Below are 20,743 nucleotides of genomic sequence, written 5' to 3'. Positions count from 1 at the left end.
GGGAAAAGAAAGAGACAAACCAAGAAACAGACTTTTTTTTAAGTAGGCTCCACCCCCTTCCTGGAGCCTAATGAGGGGCTTGAACTCACAAACCTGAAATCAAGACCCGAGCTGAGATCAGGAGTCCAACACCTAACCGACTGAGCCAACCAGGTGCCTCTTAAATAGACTCTGAACTACAGAGAACACACTGATGGTCACCAGACTGGTGGGTGGGGAGATGGGTGAAACAGATGATGGGGATTAAGGGAGTACTCCCTGTGAGGAACATGGGGTGATGTGTGGAAGGGTTGAATCCCTACATTGAACACCAGAAACAAATATGGTAATTATATGCATGTTAACTAACTAGAATTAAAATAAAAACTTAAAAAAAAATTTTTTTAATTCATTTATTATCGACAGAGAAGCAGACCATGAGCAGGGGAGGGGCAGAGAGAGGGAGACACACAGAATCCGAAGCAGGCTCCAGGCTCCGAGCTGTCAGCACAGAGCCCAATGTGGGGCTCGAACTCACAAACCACAAGATCGTGACCTGAGCCGAAGTCGGACACTTAACCAACTGAGCCACCCAGGCACCCCTAAAATAAAAACTTTAAGAAAAGAAAAAAATTGTAAAGCATGTGGATCAATGACCTACATATTAGAGATAAAACCATAAAACTCTTAAAACATAGGCAAGAGTCTTCACAACTTTGGACGTGGTGGTGGATTTTTGGATACAAGGGCATCAAAGGACAATATGAAGAATGTGAAAAGACAACCTACAGAGAGGAGGAAAATATTTGCAAATCACACATCTAATAATGGCGTAACATCCACAATATATAAAGAACTCCTACAGCTGAACAACAAAAAGACAAACAACCCAATTAAAAATCTGGTCAAAAAGCTTGAATAGATAACCATCTAAGGAAGACTTACAAATGGACCGCAAGCACATAAAAAGATGCTCCACATCATTCATCAGTCATTAGAAGTACAAATCAAAACCATAACGAGATACCAGTTTGTGGCTTTCAAAAAGACAAGTTTGTAAACCCAGAAAATAACAAATGCTGGTGAGGATGTGGAGAGCTTGGAATGCAAAATGTACCGTCTCTGTAGAAAACAGTTCGGTGTTGGCTCCGCGGTCCCTCTCACAGGGACATGCCTGAACTGATTGAAAGCAGGGATTCAAACAGATACGTATATGCTGAAGATCATTGCACAATTGTTTATAACAGCCAAGCAGGAAGCAACCCAAGATGTTGACAGATACATTGATAAATAAAATGTGATACATTCACAGGATGGGATATTATTCAGCCATGAAAAGGAAGCTCTGACACCAGCTACAACGTGGATGAACCTAGAAGACATTGTGCTGAAGGAAATAATGCAAATGCAAGTGGACAACCGCGACTCAGCGGGCAGAGCATCTGACTCTTGATTTCGGCTCAGGCCATGATCCCAGGGTCGTGGGATTGAGCCCTGTGTTGGGCTCCACGCTGAGCATGGAGCCTGATTGGGATTCTCTCTCTCTCTTTCTCCCTCTCTCTCTTGTTCATGCTCTCTTTCTATATATATATAAAATAAAAAATAAATTTAAAAAATAGGACCACCATGAGATGAACACACTTGTACGAGTTGCCTGGAATAGTCATATTCAGAGATCACCAGGGGCTAGGAAGATGGGGAAGCAGAGACTTATCATATGAATGGTATAGAATTTCTGCTTGGGATGACGAAGGGATTCTGGAAGTAGATATTGGTGATGATCGTAAAATATAGTGAATGGACTTAGTGCAGTGAACTGCACCCTTAAAATGGTTAGGATGGCCAATCAGCAAAACTGAAAGGCAACCGACAGAATGGGAGAAGAGATTTGCAAGTGCCATATCAGATAAAGGGTAAGTATCCAAAATCTATAAAGAACTTATCAAAGTCAACACCCAAAAAACAAATAATCCAGTGAAGAAATGGGCCAAAGACATGAATAGACACTTCTCCAAAGAAGACATCCAGATGGCCAACCGACACATGAAAAAATGCTCAACATCACTCATCATCAGGGAAATACAAATCAAAACCACAAGGAGATACCACCTCATACCTGTCAGAATGGCTAACGTTAACAACTCAGGCAACAACAGACATTGGCGAGGATGCAGAGAAAGAGGATCTCTTGTGCATTGTTGTTGGGAATGCAAGCTGCTGCAGCCACTCTGGAAAACAGTATGGAGGTTTCTCAAAAAACTAAAAATAGAATTATCCTACGACCCAGCAATTGCACTAGTAGGCATTTATCCACAGGATACAGGAGTGCTGTTTCGAAGGGACACAGGCACCCCCGTGTTTATAGCAGCACTGTCAACAATAGCCAAAGTATAGAAAAAGCCCAAATGTCCATCGATGGATGAATGGATAAAGAAGATGTGGTATATAAACAATGGAGTATTACCCGGCAATCAAAAAGAATGAAATCTTGCCATTTGCAACTACATGGATGGAACTGGAGGGTATTAATGCAAGCGAAATTAGTCAGAAAAAGACAAATATCATATGACTTCACTCATATGAGGACTTTAAGAGACAAAACAGATGAACATAAGGGAAGGGAAGCAAAAAGAATATAAAAACAGGGAGGGGGGCAAAACACAAGAGACTCAGAAATATGGAGAACAAACTGAGGGTTACTGGAGGGGTTGTGGGAGGGGGGATGGGCTAAATGGGGAAGGGGCATTAAGGAATCTACTCCTGAAATCATTGCTGCACTATATGCTAACTAATTTAGATGTAAATTTTTAAAAATAAAGAATAAAATTTTTAAAAATGGTTAAGATGGCAAATTTTGTATTACGCAAATTTTACTACACTAAAAAGTGCATGGTTTTCCTTTTTTTGAAATAAGTCACTCACAACCTATATCTGCAGACCAGATCACCCCCATGAGCTCCAGATGTGATGTTCCCACTGAAGACACCCAAACTCAATATCCAAAATTGATGTCATTGCTTAACCACAACCAAGTCCCTGCTTCCCTTGAAAAATTTACTTCTTGTTCTTTCTCCCGAAAGCCTTGTCCTGTAATGACAGCACTGCCCTCCACTAAATCCATCAGTCTTTAATTCTCTCTTCCTCACTCCTGCCACCAGTCAGCAACTCGGCTTTTGATTGGCTTTCTCTTCATCGGTCCCACCTTCCAGATGGATCTGGAACCGCCTTTCCTTCTCCTCCCAGCAGTCGGTCCTGGTTCAGGACTTCTTCTTTCCTCTCTCACCTGGATTATTGGATAATTTTTTCTTGACCTTTCCGCCTCTCTAATATCCCTCTACGGAGAATCATCTGTCGTCCCCGGCCCATCCTCAGAACCACCACCAACATTTGCTTGCAACATCACAAATCTGAGAATGCCACTTTCTTCCTCTGAAATGTTCCTTGACACCATTTAGGAAAAAGTCAGAAGCCCCTAGCATGCAAGGCTGGCCCTTCACAACTGGACCCCCCTCCCTTCCCAGCCACTCACCTTCCAGCAACACTGACGGCTTGCTCTTCGTGCTGTCTTCTTCCTTCGATGTGCTCTTCCTATAATGGCTACCCTCCCAAATCCAGCTCAAATGCATGGATTGATCCTCAGTCCCCATGGGAAGGATTAGCTGCTCCCTCTGGCTGGTAGCATTGCCTACTGCAAGCGTTTGTCCCACTGTTTTAAGAGTACTTCCCTCCCTACACCCCTACCCTAGAGCATAAACTCTGGGCAGGGACTGGGACTTGATCCCACTTGTTCATTTTTTCACAAATTATAATTCAAAGGAACAAGAGAAGAAAAGACGTCTTTCTTGCAACCCAAAAGTGAGTATTCAAGGGAGTTACTAAAATTTGTTTAAAATATTTGTAACCTCAAATGCTCTTTGAATTACTAAAAATAAACAGAAATAGAAAATATAATATATAGGGAATGCTTTGAACTTTAATTCCAAGCAAAGATCACAGAAAACCTCATATCCCCATACTAGCTGATCCAAATCCACACGCAAATATTTATCTTTATAACCACATATTATGCACCCATTACATGCCACACACTGACTAAAGACATCAGGTTCTCAAGTATAGTTGAACTGTGATGACACAGAATTAACCCATCTACATAAAGAGAGCGTATTTAATTTATTTTTTTTTTAAGTAGGCTTCGTGCCCAGTGCAGAGCCCAGCATGGGGCTTGAACTCACGACCCTGAGATCAAGACCTGAGCTGAGATCGAGAGTCAGACCCTTAGCCAACTGAGCCACCCAGGTGCCCTGAAAACTTAATTTATTCATCTGGAAAGTTTCCTTTTGCTGACTCACCACACCCAACCTCCAGATGATTTGGGGGATGTTTGAAGAATTAAAATTTTTCAGCTCCAGCATATCTGAGGGGTTTTCCATGATGTATTCTAGTCAAAAGCCATGGGGCTCTCCCAAGAAATGTCGACTATAATGACAAAATGAGCCGATGGGTGGTGTGATAGAAACAGCTCTGGGCTGGCCGTCAGGACCACTAGCAAGTAACCCTGTGACCTTGGGGAAGTAGTTAATCTGTCATTTTGGCTTCCATTTCATCTTTGATAAAAATAAAGAAGTTAGACTCCAACCTTGACTTTGGTGTTTATTAAAGAACGTTTGCGGGGCGCCTGGGTGGCGCAGTCGGTTAAGCGTCCGACTTCAGCCAGGTCACGATCTCGCGGTCCGGGAGTTCGAGCCCCGCTTCGGGCTCTGGGCTGATGGCTTGGAGCCTGGAGCCTGTTTCCTATTCTGTGTCTCCCTCTCTCTCTGCCCCTCCCCCGTTCATGCTCTGTTTCTCTCTGTCCCAAAAATAAATAAACGTTGAAAAAAAAAATTAAAAAAAAAAAAAGAACGTTTGCTTAATAATTAGTTGATTAGTTGTATGTTTTTTGGTAATTTTCCTTGCATTTCACACTCTTAAAAAATTCTTTTAAGATGCATCCTGCTACGGTAAGTCCTAAATGATGCTCCCCAACATTTTAAGTTGAAAAGACGAGTCTAAGTAGCAATTTCCTTTTGGCAAATAAAGTATGTTTTCTCATGGTTAAATTTATACACCAAAGGCGGCGGGGGGGGGGGGGGGGATCCTTTGAAAAAAGGCAAATACATTGTGGGCTTCCTGCCAATAAGGACATAAAACTTCCTTGTGGCCATTAATGAAAACTCACACACGCTTCCAAAGTTCTGTAGACACCGAAAAGAAAGAAAACACTCAAATGAGTCACCAGTTTCCACATGCAGGGCTGACAACTATATAAATCTCTGCGGCGGCCGGCAGAGAATGCGGAGCAACCATGCGGCTGGCGGTGCTGTGTGTCCTGTGTCTGCTGCCCCAAAGCCCAGCCCTGCCGCTCCCCCGGGAGGCGGGCGGCCACAGTGAGTCACAGTGGAAGCAGGCTCAGGTATGTCCCTGCCGCTCGGAAGCGCGTTTTTCAGTTGGGGTAATTTTTCTGATTATGTACAATATGGGTTTCGATCGGGGAGCACTGCCCAAACTGGGCTCCCGCTCCCGCCCCTCCTCCCTCACCACACAGACGACATGAGAAGGTTAGTGCCCTTCTGTGAGCTCTGGTATTCCCCGTGCAAACCGGGGACAACGGTGCAGTCGACCCACAGGGGTGCCCCTCAACAAATTGAAGTTGTTGATATTACTTCTTGTGGCTGGAGATTCTTTCCATAGAGAGCTGAGTGTCACTCTTAAGGACTCCTGGTGGTGGCTTGAAATCAGAAAACAAGGGTAGAGTTGGCAGCTGTCCGCTTACAAGCCCACGGGGCCGGCGGGCGGGCACGCACTGGTGACTTCGCCCAAGGGGGACACAGATACTCGGCTCATGGGATTGTTGTAGTGAAGAAGTGAGTGATAACAATGCCAACTATCGTGCAGGCCATTTCTGATCATACGGGCTGCACTGTGCTGTGTGTCAAGGAACCTGCAGCTCTATCCCAGGACACGGACGGAAAGTCACGCGGATTCCCGTACTTGGTCATGGTAGCGACAGGAGTCAAGGGCAAGTCTTGCTGGTTCAAAAACCATGGTCTTTCCAATATACTACTTCACAAGCAAACTAATAAGTATAAGTAGTTAATTTTCGGTATTGTTTCCTCCCGAGTACTGTTCATAAACTTAAGCCTTAAGCATAAGAAAAGTCTACCTGTGTCTCACGTTAACTCTGACTTTGAGAAACTCCCTGTACCGTGCGAAATTCCTAACATTTGACTGTTTTTTACCTGCAAAGCAGCGATTTCACAAGGTTGATATAACTGGTTCCCCCGAAGCAGTACATTTGTAAGAACACTGAGCCCCTGTACTTAGTGTGCCGGTTGCTAATAAACCAGAGAAAGCAGGAAAATTCCTATCAAGGATGCAAAAGATTTCTTCCAAAAGAGTGTCTTTGTAAAGCCTGTAGTTCAGGAAGGGATAAAAGGACTTCTTTGCGGAGCACCTGGGGGGCTTAGTCAGTTAAGTGTCCGACTTCGGCTCAGGTTATGATCTCAGGGTTTATGGGTTCGAGCCCCATGTCGGGCTGTCTGCTGTCAGCACGGAGCCTGCTTCAGATCCTCTGTCCCCCGCCCCTCCCCTGCTCACTCCCTCTCTCTCTCTCTCTCTCCCCATCAAAATAAATAAATGCACTTTAAAAAAAGAAAAAGAAAAAAGAAAACAAAATGTGCCTCCTTCGGTTCCTCATGGGGTGACCCTGTGCTGATTTCCTTCTCTGAGCCATGACTCATCACGACAAAGCCGTCCCTACTTCCCAGGGTGGCTCGAGTTTAAATGTATGTGAGGACCCTTGTCTTGTCCCTGCCAGTGATAGGTGCTCAGTACAAGCTCTCATGAAGCCGCTGGCACTATTGCATTCACTGTTTACTTTTTCCTACTCAGGCTGCTGGACTGCCATGCTCCTATCCAGACACTCGGGTCCCTTAAGAAAGTGCCAAGGCCCCAACTCTACATGGAATACACCTGGCAGACCTGCCCTGTCCTGCAGCCTCGAGGTGTGGGCTCTGCTGGAGCTTTAGCAATGAAAAGAACCCAGCACAGGCAGTGAGGGGACAGGGCCAGTTCCGGTACTAATGTAATAGGTGACCCCGAGCACATCATTCAGCTGTTAGGAGCTTTGTTATCTTCCCCCAGAGAATATGCACGTTCAACAAAATACTTTCACAATATCCTTCCCAGGACTAAAACTTAAAGACGCTTTAACCTCCGCGAGGGCCAGACCTCTCGAGAATCTCAGGCGTGGCTGCTGACTTCGGACCTCCCCACAGCGTCTCTGCTGTGCCCCGCGGGGACACACGGGGTGCTCTTCCTGATGGGCCAGTACAAGCCAGCCTGTGGTTTCTAAAGGGCACAGTGGGGGGCGCCTGGGTGGCTCAGTCGGTTAAGCGTCCAACTTCGGCTCAGGTCATGATCTCGAGGTCTGTTGAGTTCAAGCCCCTCATCGGGATCTGTGCTGACAGCTCAGAGCCTGGAGCCTGTTTCAGATTCTGTGTTTTCCTCTCTCTCTGCCCCTCCCCTGCTCATGCTCTGTCTCTCTCTGTCTCAAAAATAAATAAACGTTAAAAAAAAAAAATTTTTTAAGGGCACAGTGGGTCTCTCCTCAAAACATCTAATGGGGTGGGGCGCCTGGGTGGCGCAGTCGGTTAAGCGTCCGACTTCAGCCAGGTCACGATCTCGCGGTCCGGGAGTTCGAGCCCCGCGTCGGGCTCTGGGCTGATGGCTCGGAGCCTGGAGCCTGTTTCCGATTCTGTGTCTCCCTCTCTCTCTGCCCCTCCCCCATTCATGCTCGGTCTCTCTCTGTCCCAAAAATAAATAAAGAAAAACGAAGAAAAAAAAAATTAAAAAAAAAAATCTAATGGGGTAAAAGGAAAAGGACGGACTCTTTTGCTCACGAAATGGAATGACTGTGTCATTATCGATACTAAATTTTTATCTCATTAATGCACACTTATTTCACTTAATGACCGTGTAAGGACTCTGTCTTCAAACCACCGTTGGAGTCCACAGGAGCCAGAGGCAAAGATGATGGATAGACCTCGGAGACCTAAGAAAAAGACAGTAAATACGATGAGAGAACAATTTCTTCTTTCCGACAGGAGTATCTCAAGAGATTTTACCCATCCGACGCCAAATCGAGGGATGCCGACAGCTTCGGAGCCCAGCTCAAGGAAATGCAGAAGTTCTTCCGCCTGCCCGTGACTGGAATGCTGGACTCCCGCGTGATAGTGGTAATGCAACAGCCCAGATGCGGACTTCCGGACACCGGAGAAGACTTGCCATCCAGAAACAGGCCAAAGTGGATTTCCAAAGTGGTCACCTACAGGTTAGTTTTCCTTCGGTTCATTCGGGCAGAGACCAGTAAAACCCTCTTCCTAGGAGGTCAAACGTTGTCTTCTTTTTTGCTACCAGGATCATATCATACACTCGAGACTTACCACGTGTCACAGTGGATCATTTAGTGTCAAAGGCCTTGAATATGTGGAGCAAAGAGATCCCACTATCCTTCAGGAGAGTTATGCTGGGAATTCCCGATATCGTGATTGGCTTTGCAAGAGGAGGTAAGGAAGGTTCCCGCAGGCTAGTCCTGGGTGCTGTTTTGCTTGTTATTTATAGCAGCACCTTCCTCTTTTCAGGATTTAAGATCTTTTATATACATAACGATCTTTCAATATGATATACGTATGACATATATAAGAGATAATGATCTATATATAGACATATATAATGATGTATATATGTCACTATACTTTTTCTAGTTTGTTAATGTAGAGCCACTATTTTTTTTTTATTTTATTTTTTATTTTTTTAAAAAAATTTTTTTCAACGTTTATTTATTTTTGGGACAGAGAGAGACAGAGCATGAACGGGGGAGGGGCAGAGAGAGAGGGAGACACAGAATCGGAAACAGGCTCCAGGCTCCGAGCCATCAGCCCAGAGCCCGACGCGGGGCTCGAACTCACGGACCGCGAGATGGTGACCTGGCTGAAGTCGGACGCTTAACCGACTGCGCCACCCAGGCGCCCCGAGCCACTATTTTTTAATAAGTTTAATAAGTTTATTTTGAGAGAGAGAATGAGTGGGGGAGGGGGGGCCAGAGAGAGAAGGAGAGAGAATCCCAAGCAGGCTCAGAACTGTCAGCACAGAGCCCCACACAGAGCTCAATCCCATGAACCCTGAGATCATGACCTGAGATGAAATCACGAGTTGGATGCTTAACAGATTAAACCACCCAGGTGCCTCTAGAGCCACCAGAGGGGTGCCAAAGCATCGCCCATGAGCTGAACCTAGCCTGCCATCCATTTTTGTAAATACATTTTTATCCTTTTTTCTCTGTTGGGCAGTTCCAGGATTTTATAAATAAATATTTATTAGAACACAGTGACGGTCAGGGCACCTGGGTGGCTCAGCTGGTTAAGCGTCTGGCTTGCTCAGGTCATAATCTCACAGTTCACGGGTTCAAGCCCCACATAGGGCTCTGTGCTGACAGCTCAGAGCCTGGAGCCTGCTTCAGATTCTGGGTCTCCCTCTCTCTCTGCCCCTCCCCACTTGCAAGCTCTCTCTCTCTCTCTCTCTCTCAAAAATATACACAAACGGCTGTTAATGGCTACTGTTTTATGATGCCAATTTAGAGAAAAATACTGTTCTTTCCAGTCTGTCCTAATGTTGAGCTGCCCGGGAGCTGTGACTGTGGCTGAAATTTGAATTCCGGCACAGTACTGACAACGTCAAAGAGAACACTGCAGAAAGAAATCATTGCTCATGGTGCTCCCGGGCTTTCAGGAAACGGATAAACTGGATACAGCCTTATACCAATTCAAAAACAAACATCCCTACATCACAAATAAAAGCGCTGGCAAAATTCATTTTGACACTTGGTGCACGGTTCTCCTAGAGACCATCTGTTCTGCCCACAGAGAACTAGCTAGGCTTTCAAGGAAAAGGTACTAAATGGTACACACGTAAGTTCCCAAACATAATACCCCACCCATTCTCCATCCTGCCCAGGACCAAATGTGACACCCACATGCCAAGCTTTCAGTCTCGGATGGTTATCGGGGCTGAGCAGTGGTTTTCTGAAACAGAATGCTCCTGAGACCCATAAACACGCACACCGCCCTGCTGGTGACCCCACGTGGACTTTGTGGACGGGGCCGAGCTTCATAGCTGCTGTCACTGTATCAACCACAGTCACTAAAGGCAACCGCCCTCTTTGTTTCAGCTCACGGGGACTTCTACCCATTTGACGGACCAGGAGGCACACTGGCCCACGCCTACGAACCTGGGCCGGGCCTGGGAGGAGACGCCCACTTCGATGAGGACGAGCGCTGGGCCGACGGCAGGGGTCTAGGTCAGCACCTCATCACTCTTCCCCTGCACGTACTTGCAAACGTCTGAACTTGATCACTGCTCTAAGCAGTAATAAGTATTGACCCATCGTTAGCTGCCGATGACTGTACCCTGTGCTCTAAATGCATTATTTCATTTCACGTGCTTATAATGCTGTGTGGATGGGAGCTGGAAGGGAGTGCAAACCACACCTGGTTCACCCTGCTGGGCCTCTACCAGCCACTCCCTGTGTGTCTCTAGCCAAGTTATTTGACTTCTCTGAGTCTCAGTTTCCACCTATGAAATGGTACTATAAATAATTCCCACCTCACGGGATTGTTGTTTAAATTAAATGAGATAATGTTTATACAGCACTTAGCATAGTGTTTGGGATACCTTAATAATTTGATAAATTAGAGTTCTTTATATTTCCCAAAAGTAAGGTGTTTTTCAGGGTTTTTATTTATTTATTTATTTATTTTGAGAGACAGAGAGAGAGACAGAGTGGGGAGGGGCAGAGAGAGAGACAGAGACAGAGAATCCGAAGCAGGTTCTGTGCAGTCAGTGCAGAGCCTGATGCAGAGGCTCAAACTCATGAACCATGAGATCATGACCTGAGCCAAAGTCAAGAGTCTGACGCCCCACGAAAAGAAAGCATTTAAAAGGACTCTGAGTCCCTCTCTCTTTTTTTCAGTTTTATTTATTTATTTTGAGAGAAAGAGAAGGAGAGAGAGAGAATCTGTAGCAGGCTCCGTGCTGTCAGCACAAAGCCCTATGTGGGGCTTGATCCCACGAACCATGAACCCATGACCTGAGCTAAAATCAAGAGATATACACTCAGCTGCCTGAGCCTCCCAGGCACTGCAGTAAGTTTGTTTTCCTGGAGGAGAAAGGGAAGCAGAGACTATGATACTTGGGAGTTGTAGACCATTCTGAGATCGTTCACTGTTCACTATGATACTTGGGAGTGGTAGACCATTCGAAGATCATTCACTGTCCAAGAGGAGCCCACGCCATGGCCCAGCCCGTCATGGGAGACCACAGACCCCCCCAGGACACTAATGGAGAAAATCTCTGGGGTAAATAATATGAAGTGGAGATGATTCCATAAGTAAATATGTTACACGAAATCATACGGCTGCCAAGCGTCCTGGAGAGGGAGGTCGGGCCTGTGCGAAGGGAGGTCACAGCATGGAGGTGCCTGCTGCGGGGACACTGGCCGCTGCGTCCCCTTTGCGAACGACCCACGGCCGCCCCTCTGTGAATGTGAGGAAGGAAGGACAGACGGGAGGACAAGGAAGTCAATGGAACACAGCTGATGCCGCCTGGATATGCTGCCCTTAGTGTGGGCGTCCTCATAGCAGCCTCCCTCTCCTGACACTCCGCACCCCCGTCTGTGAGCAACTAGCCCCTGTCCCCAGGTACCGGGGGGTTCACACCCGTGATAGCCCCACACAGCAGAAGCAATTGCCTCTGAGCAGCAGGGGAGGAACTGACATGTCTGTCCATCTGTCTGCGTCTCCGGGGGGCTCAAGCCCGCATCCACGTGCCTCTGCGTTCCCTCCAGAAAACTGCCAAGTGACCTAGGGTGGGGGGCCACAGGGACAGAACAACTGTCATTTCTCCAGTGGCAGCAAGGGGGTGACACTGAAGCTCCTGTGACTGTCCTTCTCAGCCATCCCCACCTGCGAGTCCTCCCCAGATGGTGTTTTCTGTTTTCTGTTACAAATCTTTTATGTCTCTATATACATGGCTGCTTCTGTCATTACCATGTGCCGCTCTTCTGTCGTAGGAATTAACTTCCTGGCTGTTGCAACCCATGAACTTGGCCATTCTCTGGGCCTGAGACATTCATCTGATCCCGACTCTGTCATGTACCCCACCTACGGAGCCAGGGACTCTGAGAATTTCAAGCTCTCGCCGGGCGATATCAGAGAAATCCAGGAATTGTATGGTAATATTTATGATCTCCCATAAGGGGGCTTTCACATTGGCTGCTCGGGGAGGACTTGAACAGGAAACCCTGGGAAACAGAAAAACACCCTGCACCTCACATCTCAAGCCTACTGAGGAAAGAAATTGGAGAACTTAGACACTCTGAGGGTAACCAGGCTATTTCATACGATGAGATCATTGATTTCAAGTTTTCAGTAACATGGTATCGTTTAGTAAAATCCTGAAAATGACACTACTAAGGTGTTTCCCCCCCCCAAGCTGCCACTCGCTATTCTTTCTAGCTCAGTTCAGATACTTTCATAGAGTGTCCTCCTGAGGGGACACCCTGAGGAATAGAGCATCTTCCTCCCTAGCTGCCTAAGGGTCTGAAAGATCAGAGAAGCCATAAAAATGCTTCCATCAGATGGGGTGATGTCCTCAGGAGAAAATTATCCCTAGAATAAAGTGCATTTAAGCTCTCAGTGGCACCTACAACGTACTATCAATCGGCATTTCCTAAACTGTGTTCCCAGAACACTGAGTAGTCCTACAAGACAATTCCCTATGGAAAAACCAGTTCAGGAAACACAACCTACTGTATTTCAGGTGCACAGGATATTCAGGAGTCCCTCCCGTGCTTGTTAAACTCAGCACTTCCTAAGGGAGAATCCTTTTAACGCAATGCTCGAGTGAGCCCTCACAGAACAGTGCTGCAGAGAGCACATTTTGGAAAATACCATGTAACTGTACCTTAAAGTCCTGGCTCACATTGCTGCTGCTGTCAGAAAAATTCATAAACCACTGACAACTGTCGATAAAGTTATCACCAACAAAACAGAAAATGGTGCCTCCCCTTATACACCTGTGAGATTCATGGAGCACTCAATGGCATGGGTTATTGTGTTAGAACCTTAAGAAAAGTAGAAAGGGAACAAAAAAGGGACAGATTAGATTTCAGAAGAAGACAGACCAAGGCATTAAGTTCTTACATGTTAGACACTGAGGTGCCCCTGAGTCAAAATTGGAAAGAGGTCACTTTTGGACAAATGAAAGCAAGACTTAATTATACAGGTTTTAAATGGAGTGAGTTCATTAATCCAAGAAGTCATACGCACAGAAAATATACATTCAAAAGAATATGATTAACCTCATGGATGTGAAATTCTCAATGTTCTTTTCAGAATAATAAAAATAAATCTAGCATTTAGCATACCCAGCATTTCACGAGCATTAGTTCATTTGAGGCAACAATCCGATGAGCGGCTAGGGTCCTCCTTGTGCACTTGATCTAGCACTGAGAGAGATTAAGTGGAATCTTATCCAAGACCACATGGTGGTGACACCAGCAGAGACAGGGAGGGGACACATCGGCTCCCAAGGCCTGCCCCTCAGCCCAGCACCACCTTCTTAGCCTTCTGAGATTGTTCTTCAGAACCTTTGTTGCAGACACAGAAAACCAGCCACATGAATGATACGCTATACTTTCTGCAACACATCTTCTGTTCTTAGGGTCCTAGGATGGGTTTTATGTGTTTTATACCAGGTGAGATGTTCCTATTTTCTCTCTGAACAGGAAAGAGAAGTAAATCAAGAAAGAAGTAGGAACTTCGGGGAGAGCACACGTTCATTCATGGGATTCCTTGTAGCTCTTCTCCAACCAGAACTAATGCACACAGTCCTTGAATGTCTCTGAGCACTGACTTGGCTCTTGCCTGTATCATGGTTGGTTTTCACGTGTCTGTATCGTGGTTGGTTTTCACGTGTCTCTCTCTCTCCCTCTCTCTCCTTCTGGGGATAAGCCCCCTCGTGGCCTGAGTGTCTCATTCATTGATGACTTTCCTCGAGCAACTTGCACTTGGTAGGTATTAATAAATGTTAAATACACAGATAAATAAAGTTTGTATTCCATGGTAAAAGATTTCTCCCAGGAAGTACTCTGTACAGCGAGATCAAAGACTGAAACAAGCAAACAGACCAACAGGAATCCCACCACATCACTCTGGGTCTTCAGCTGCACTCACCCCATCACTGTGTGGGCAAGGAGGGAGGTCCAGCCCCTCTCATTCGCTCGTGTGGCCCAGAAGGCACACTGAGTTTCCCTTATTGTCTTGGCCTACTCTCACTCTGAGTCTTCTGGTGAGCCCAGGTCTTCCCGCAAGATGTGTGAATTCCCAAGGATTTCCACTCCCATAGTCACTTGTGGCTGAGTTCCTACCCCCAACCCAATTTCCCTGCATCTCTCCTGATACAACTGCTCCTCAGGGCCCACCCGACATCAGTCCCATCCTCTTCTCTTAACCTGACTCCCAGCAGCACCTCCGTGAGTCTCCAGAGATGCTGAAGATGCATCAACAGTGGGGTTCACTCCCCACCAGGACCGCGACATCAAACACACCCAAAATTGGACATGATCCCCCTCCCTCAATCCTTCACCTGCCCCAGCATCAGTAGCTTCTCACCGGCCGCCCACCTCCCCAGACCCCAACTTCTTATCCGCAGGTCTATACCCCATTCCTTCTGACTTCTCCCAGAAACTCATTTTCCCAATGTCCACACAGCTCACTCTGCAGCACAGAGACCACGAAACAGTCTCACGCAGAAATGTGTTTCTGTGGGAGAAGCACTCTCCGAGAAGAAAGGATCAGTAAACTTGGTAATAGGGCAATGGAAATGATCAAATCTGAGGAAGAAAAGGAAAAAGGGTCAAAGAAAAGTGAGAGTAGCTTAACATATCCATGGGGCACCATTGAGTCCCCACGATGGGGTTGCTGATAACAGGGTTGCTCTCTGCATGTGAGAGAAGGGGGGTGGAGAGAAGGTGTGGAAAATGGCCATACCTTCCACTTGATTTTGGTGTGAACTTAAAACTGTCCTAAAAAATAAATTCTTCAGTTTAGAAAAACAATTATAGATTAAAATTTAATCTTATAGATTAAAAATTAAATTACAATCTGGATTTTTTTTTTAATCAACAAAATTCACAAACTTTTACCTGGATAGACTGAGGAAAAAAAGAGAGAAGGCTCAAATTACTAAACATCGGCTATGAACATGGGGACATTGCTACTGATTTTACAGAAATAAAATTTAAAAATAAGAAAACACTGTAAGCAATTAGATGCCAAGAAATTGGATAACGTAGACTAAATGGACAAATTCTTACAAACACAAAACCTACCAAGATTAAATCATGAAGAAATAGAAAATCTAAATAGACCTATAATTAGTAAGGAGATTAAATCAGTAATCAAAAGTCTCCTGACAAAGGAAAGCCCAGGACTGAAGGCTTCACCAGTGAATCCAACAAACATTTAAAGGAGAACTGAAGTCACCTCTTCTCAAACTTTTCCAAAAGTTTAAAGAGAAAGGAACACTCCTTTACTCATTCTATAAAGCCAACATTACCCTTGTATCAAAGCTAGACAAAAACAGGACAAGAAAACTACAGACCAATAGTCCTTATGAAATGGATGCAGAAATTCTCAACCAAATTCAACCAAATTAGCAAACCAAATTTGGCAGCATAGGAAAAAGATTATACGCCAAGCAGGTAGGACTTATTCCTGGGATGCAAACATGATACAATGATATGCAAATCGATCAGTGTCATACACCACATTAACAGAACAAGGGGGAAAAGCCCATAACCGTCTCAATTGATGTGGACAGGCATTTGACAAAACTCCAACCCTTTTATCTTAAAAACACTCAACACACTAGGAATCGAAGGAAGCGCCTACAACATGATAAAAATATGAAAAACCCACAATAAACATCATACTCGGCGGTGAAAGACTTAAGTCTTTCCCCCTAAGATCAGGAACATGACAGGGATGCCTTCTTTTGCCGCTGCTACCCAACATTGCCCCGGAAGTCCTAAGCACAGCAGGTAGACAGCAGAAAGAAATAGAAGACAACCAGAATGAAAAGAAAGAAGTAAAACTATCTCTGTTCACAGATGATAAGATCTTACACGTAAAAAACCCTAAAGATTACACGTGTGCACGTGCACACACACACACACTCGATAATTAATAATAATAAACTAATAAATCCAGCAAGGTAGCAGGATACAAAGTCAACAAGCAAAAGTCGGTTGCATTTCAGCACATGAACAATAAGCAACCTGAAAAGGAAATTAAGACAACAATTCCGTTAACAATTCGATCAAAAAGAAAAACATACTTGGGAATTAACAAAGGAAGCGAAAGACTTGTACGATAAAAACCATAAAACATTTCTGAAAGACGTCAAAGAAGACAAATTAGTGGGGAGATCCCATGTTCATGGACTGGAGGACTTCAGATTGTCCACCCAAAGTGATCTACAGATTTAATGCAGAAAGAGGAAAGCGTATGCTAAAATTCATATGGAATTTCAAGGGACCCTGAATAGCCAAAACAATCCTGAGAAAGAAGAACAGAGCTGGAAGATTCACACTTCCTGATTTCAAAATCACTACAAAGCTACAGTAATCAAAACCGGATGCTACTGGCATAAGGAGAGACATAGAGACTACTGGAATAGAAGAGAGAGTCCAGAATGAGCCCTCAGATACATAGTCAAAGGATTATGACTACATAATCCTTTCTGTGACTACACCAAAAACATACTTTGATCAGTAGTCTCAGTTAGCCATTCAACAAACATTCACTGAGTCAGGAACTTAGGGATGAAGAAGCCTACAAAGGTGAAAGACACACACACATACCGTCCAGAATCTCCACGTCTGGTGAACACAGCAGACATTCAGGAAATTATTATAACATACCATGTTAAGTGCCATCATAAAGGGCCGTGTGATGTGTAATGTGTTTCTGAGCTACATCTACAAACTCTAGCGTACCACAACTCACATGCAAGTCCAAAACTCCAGTGTGACTGTAAAATAGTCTGGACAAGTAGGACGTCTCTAACAGGCTTGGGAGTCCCCACCAGCCCGGTAAAGACTGTCTCACAATGATGATGTAACCAAGACTTCACAGACTCCAGACCCGCATCCTGGTCTGAAGGCTCCCCACCTCCTCCACCCCCACCACTCTGCTGTGTTCCCTTTATCCCTCCTAGATGCAGGAAGGATACCCAGCGATAAATCTTGCATGTTTAATGTCGTCTTGGCATCTGCTCTTTGGAGGACCTCAACTAACACAAGGGGTGTCTCAGTAACCTATCACTGCACTAAAACACTACCCTAAACAGTCACTTTATTACATTTCATGATCTTGTGGATCAGGAATTTGGGTGAGTCTCCACAGGGTAATTCTTTGGTTTCATGGGGCAGATGGGCTGTTTGTGAGGGTCCGAGAGGCTCACATGTCTGCCACCTTGTTGCAGGTGGCTGGAGATCACGGCTCAGCAGAAATGGTCAGCCCTATTGCATACACGTGGTCTCTCCACCATGAGATGGGAAGGTGACAGGACTTCACACACTGTGGTTCAGGGCTCGAAGGGCAGGTGTTCCCACAAGCAAGGAGCTGGATAGCCTCAGAAGTCACGGGTGCTGGAGTCCGCTGGTCAAAGCAACCACAAGCCCGCCCAGAGTAAAGACAGGGGACACGCATGCCACCTTGATACACCAAGCACCAAAAAAAATTGAGGTTATGCTTTAAAACTGCCACATGGGGTCATCCTTCCTCTTATGAAACCATCTACCACTCACACTGGAGATTTCTTCATTCTAACACAAGTGCGCTTGCTGCAATTAAATGTTGTAAGGATCGGCAAAGGTAAGTCCTAGTTTGTACCCTTTTTGCCACCACAGCCCAGTCATCAATGCCCCAACCAACAAACACCTCTCTTTCAGTGTTGGTGCTTTACTGTTCTGGAGACAGATGAATCTATAGACTGTGGTGACCATGGCTGTGTCTTTGGGGACAGATGTTATATCTTCTTCAGGTATGGAAGGCTGTCGTGCAACATGACCCTGGACACTTATTCACTGATCTTTCTACGTGTGTGAAAGAGTAACTCTGAATACCAGCACGCGGGAAGAGGACGGTGAACCGCACTTTGGCCCGAGCTCCAGCTAAGGGACAGCTGTGATCTGTGGCAATGTCAGTGGGTGAGGAGAAACACGGTGTCATGATTACCAAAGGGTGATAGGTCCAAGTTGAGGGAACAGCACAGGGTTTTATCCCTGCTGTCTTTTGCTGAGGCATTTTCCTGAGGATTCTAGACTTTGGAACCCAGGACCAGAGACTGCCCCTGATTACAAAGTAATGGTGGACTTGCTGTCTCTGACTTGGATGATGATGACTGTTGAGTTTGTTCTGTATGCAGGTGTATGGGTTACACATTCGCCTGGAAGAGACCTTGAGAACAACCTAAGCTTATTCAGATGCATTTGACAGGCTTCTTTCTCTTGCCTCTCAGATTAGCAAACTTGCCTAGCCCCGAATAAAAACAAGCAACTCTATAGAAAAGTTGAGAACCTTACATAATGGGTTGAAGTTCTGTTTGAACTTAACACCTACTCTACTTCCTCAGTTTACCTGTAACTAGATCACACACAGGGAAGAATCCACCTCAAAGTACCTAGACCACAACTTCTTAACCTATGGAATTATTCTAGTACAGACACCATGCTCAATCTAATACTTCTTTAAGCTTCTGTGACATTGGTAGGAACGGTGGAGTTCTGGGCAGAAAAGACAGTGTCTATGTCTGAACTGTTCAGAATTAGGAACTTAGTGATTAGCATTATCACTGGCACATAGAAGTCATCTAATAAATATTTGTCGAATGGTTGAATGCATTAATGAATATTTATTTGAGTTAACTTGCTCAATTAAAATTTTCATTTTAGATATCTTTCAGGAGATGATGATATAAATTGAGAATGATAGGCAGAATACAGAGTACTTTAAATTTGAAATAGCTAAATGGTTTCCATTCAGCTTAAGTATTAACACTTAGAAAGATATTCATTATAATTTACTAGGATAAATTTCCTTTGAACGCCATTTCTTACATATCCAGATCAGACAAATATAGCCTTTTTAGCTAAACCCTATTATTCTGATTATCTAAATAACTGTCACATCGCCAACAAAGACTAAAGGGTATCGTGTTAATTACTTTCAGACAGGGAATTTATCTGTTTTGTTCAGTATCTAAAAGAGCATATGACATAGAGTAGGCACCCATTTATCATTTGTTGAAAGAAGAAATTAATTAACTGATATATAAATGAGTGGTCTGGAAACGCATTGAATAGAAATAGACTTTTTCCTGAATGATACCCCTTTTCCTGGGCTCACTGGCAAAATTGCCACCATGTGAAAGCTTGGAATAATGATTTGGGATATTCCATATTCCAAGCACTCTGGTGCTTAATTTTCCTCTTGGTTGTCCATGGCTATCTAGCGAATAAACCCCAAACCTAATGTCTTGAAACTACTACAACCATTTATTCTCACTCGTAAATCTGTGGATGGACTCGATGGTCCTGGGGGCCTTGATCAGGGTCTCTTCAGGAATTGGCTGGGCTCGAATGTCCAAGATTGCTTCATTCACAGGTCTGGTGCCTTGGCACAGGTGGCTGGAGGGATGGTACCTCTTTCTCTCTCCAAATGGCCTCTTTACACCGTGGCCGATGCCCAAACCTACGGATTCCAAGAAGCAGGGTGCAGAAGCATCACTTCTGCCCTGTCGCATCATGCCAGGCAGCCCGGATTCAATGTGAGGCAAAACAAAGTCCACTTCTCAACAGGAGGGCGTGACAAAGACTGTGTAACCATCTCTGTCCACCTTACCTGCTTAGGTTCCAGGAATCACGGCAACCCTGAAATGAGGGTAGTATTTCACCCATTTCATAGAAGAGGGAACCCTCATAGCTTCTCTGTGATGACACTTGGGGTTGAAGCCATGGCTGTGTGTTTCCAGTCTTTGTTATTGCCTCTCCAGTAAGATAACGGTAAGGATCTACCTTCTGTCTTGCTTGTCCCTTTCTTGGGCCTGAAAGCCATATTATTTATAGAATTATCAGAGCCTTGGATTGCTTTTGGTTCCAAATACTGTCCCTTCAGGGTTGGCCATCATTGTTGTCCACACAAAAAGCACCCATTCCTTATGCAGCCTGGCCTTCCTTTCTTTCCACAGCCCAGTGAATGGTTTACCTCCTGTGTTCTGGTCTTTGAATAAGGCTGTGCTCACCTGAGTTAACCCCACGGATTTCAGCTCAAGGTTAACTTGCCCTAATAAAACAACCACTTTCTCTGCTGATGTGTCCGCTGAGAATGCAAAAAAGTTTAATAGTGGCCTAGCAATCATAATCCTCCTGTACCCCGAAGTCCTGAAGATATTTCATATTTTCTTCTAGCAATTTTATTCTACTGTATTTAGCTTATTTTTATTTATGTACATGTGTATGTATGTATGTATGTACATACTTATTTATTTTATTTTATTTTATTTTATTTTATTTTGAGAGAGAGGGAGCATGAACCGGAGAGGG

At 44.9% G+C, this 20,743-nt stretch overlaps 1 protein-coding gene across 1 annotated transcript; it reads left to right on the top strand.

Annotated features, from left to right (window-relative positions):
* Positions 1 to 5,301: 5,301 nt before the first annotated feature.
* Positions 5,302 to 14,204, top strand: MMP7 (matrix metallopeptidase 7). Its single transcript, XM_043579178.1, has 6 exons — positions 5,302 to 5,431; positions 8,124 to 8,350; positions 8,437 to 8,585; positions 10,247 to 10,375; positions 12,146 to 12,307; positions 13,862 to 14,204. Exons 1-6 carry the CDS (start codon positions 5,324 to 5,326, stop codon positions 13,888 to 13,890), a joined length of 804 nt encoding a protein of 267 aa, XP_043435113.1. The 5' UTR covers positions 5,302 to 5,323; the 3' UTR covers positions 13,891 to 14,204.
* The last annotated feature ends 6,539 nt before the right edge of the window (positions 14,205 to 20,743 follow it).

Source organism: Prionailurus bengalensis, chromosome D1 (assembly GCF_016509475.1).
Source record: "Prionailurus bengalensis isolate Pbe53 chromosome D1, Fcat_Pben_1.1_paternal_pri, whole genome shotgun sequence".
NCBI lineage: Eukaryota > Metazoa > Chordata > Mammalia > Carnivora > Felidae > Prionailurus > Prionailurus bengalensis.
This window is presented reverse-complemented; position numbering and strand designations above follow the sequence as displayed.

Coding starts and splice junctions, on each gene's coding strand:
- MMP7 (XM_043579178.1), top strand. CDS start 5,324: ATGCGGCTGGCGGTGCTGTGTGTCCTGTGTCTGCTGCCCCAAAGCCCA. Junction 5,432..8,123: donor CACAGTGGAAGCAGGCTCAG/GTATGTCCCTGC, acceptor TCTTTCCGACAG/GAGTATCTCAAGAGATTTTA. Junction 8,586..10,246: donor GATTGGCTTTGCAAGAGGAG/GTAAGGAAGGTT, acceptor TCTTTGTTTCAG/CTCACGGGGACTTCTACCCA.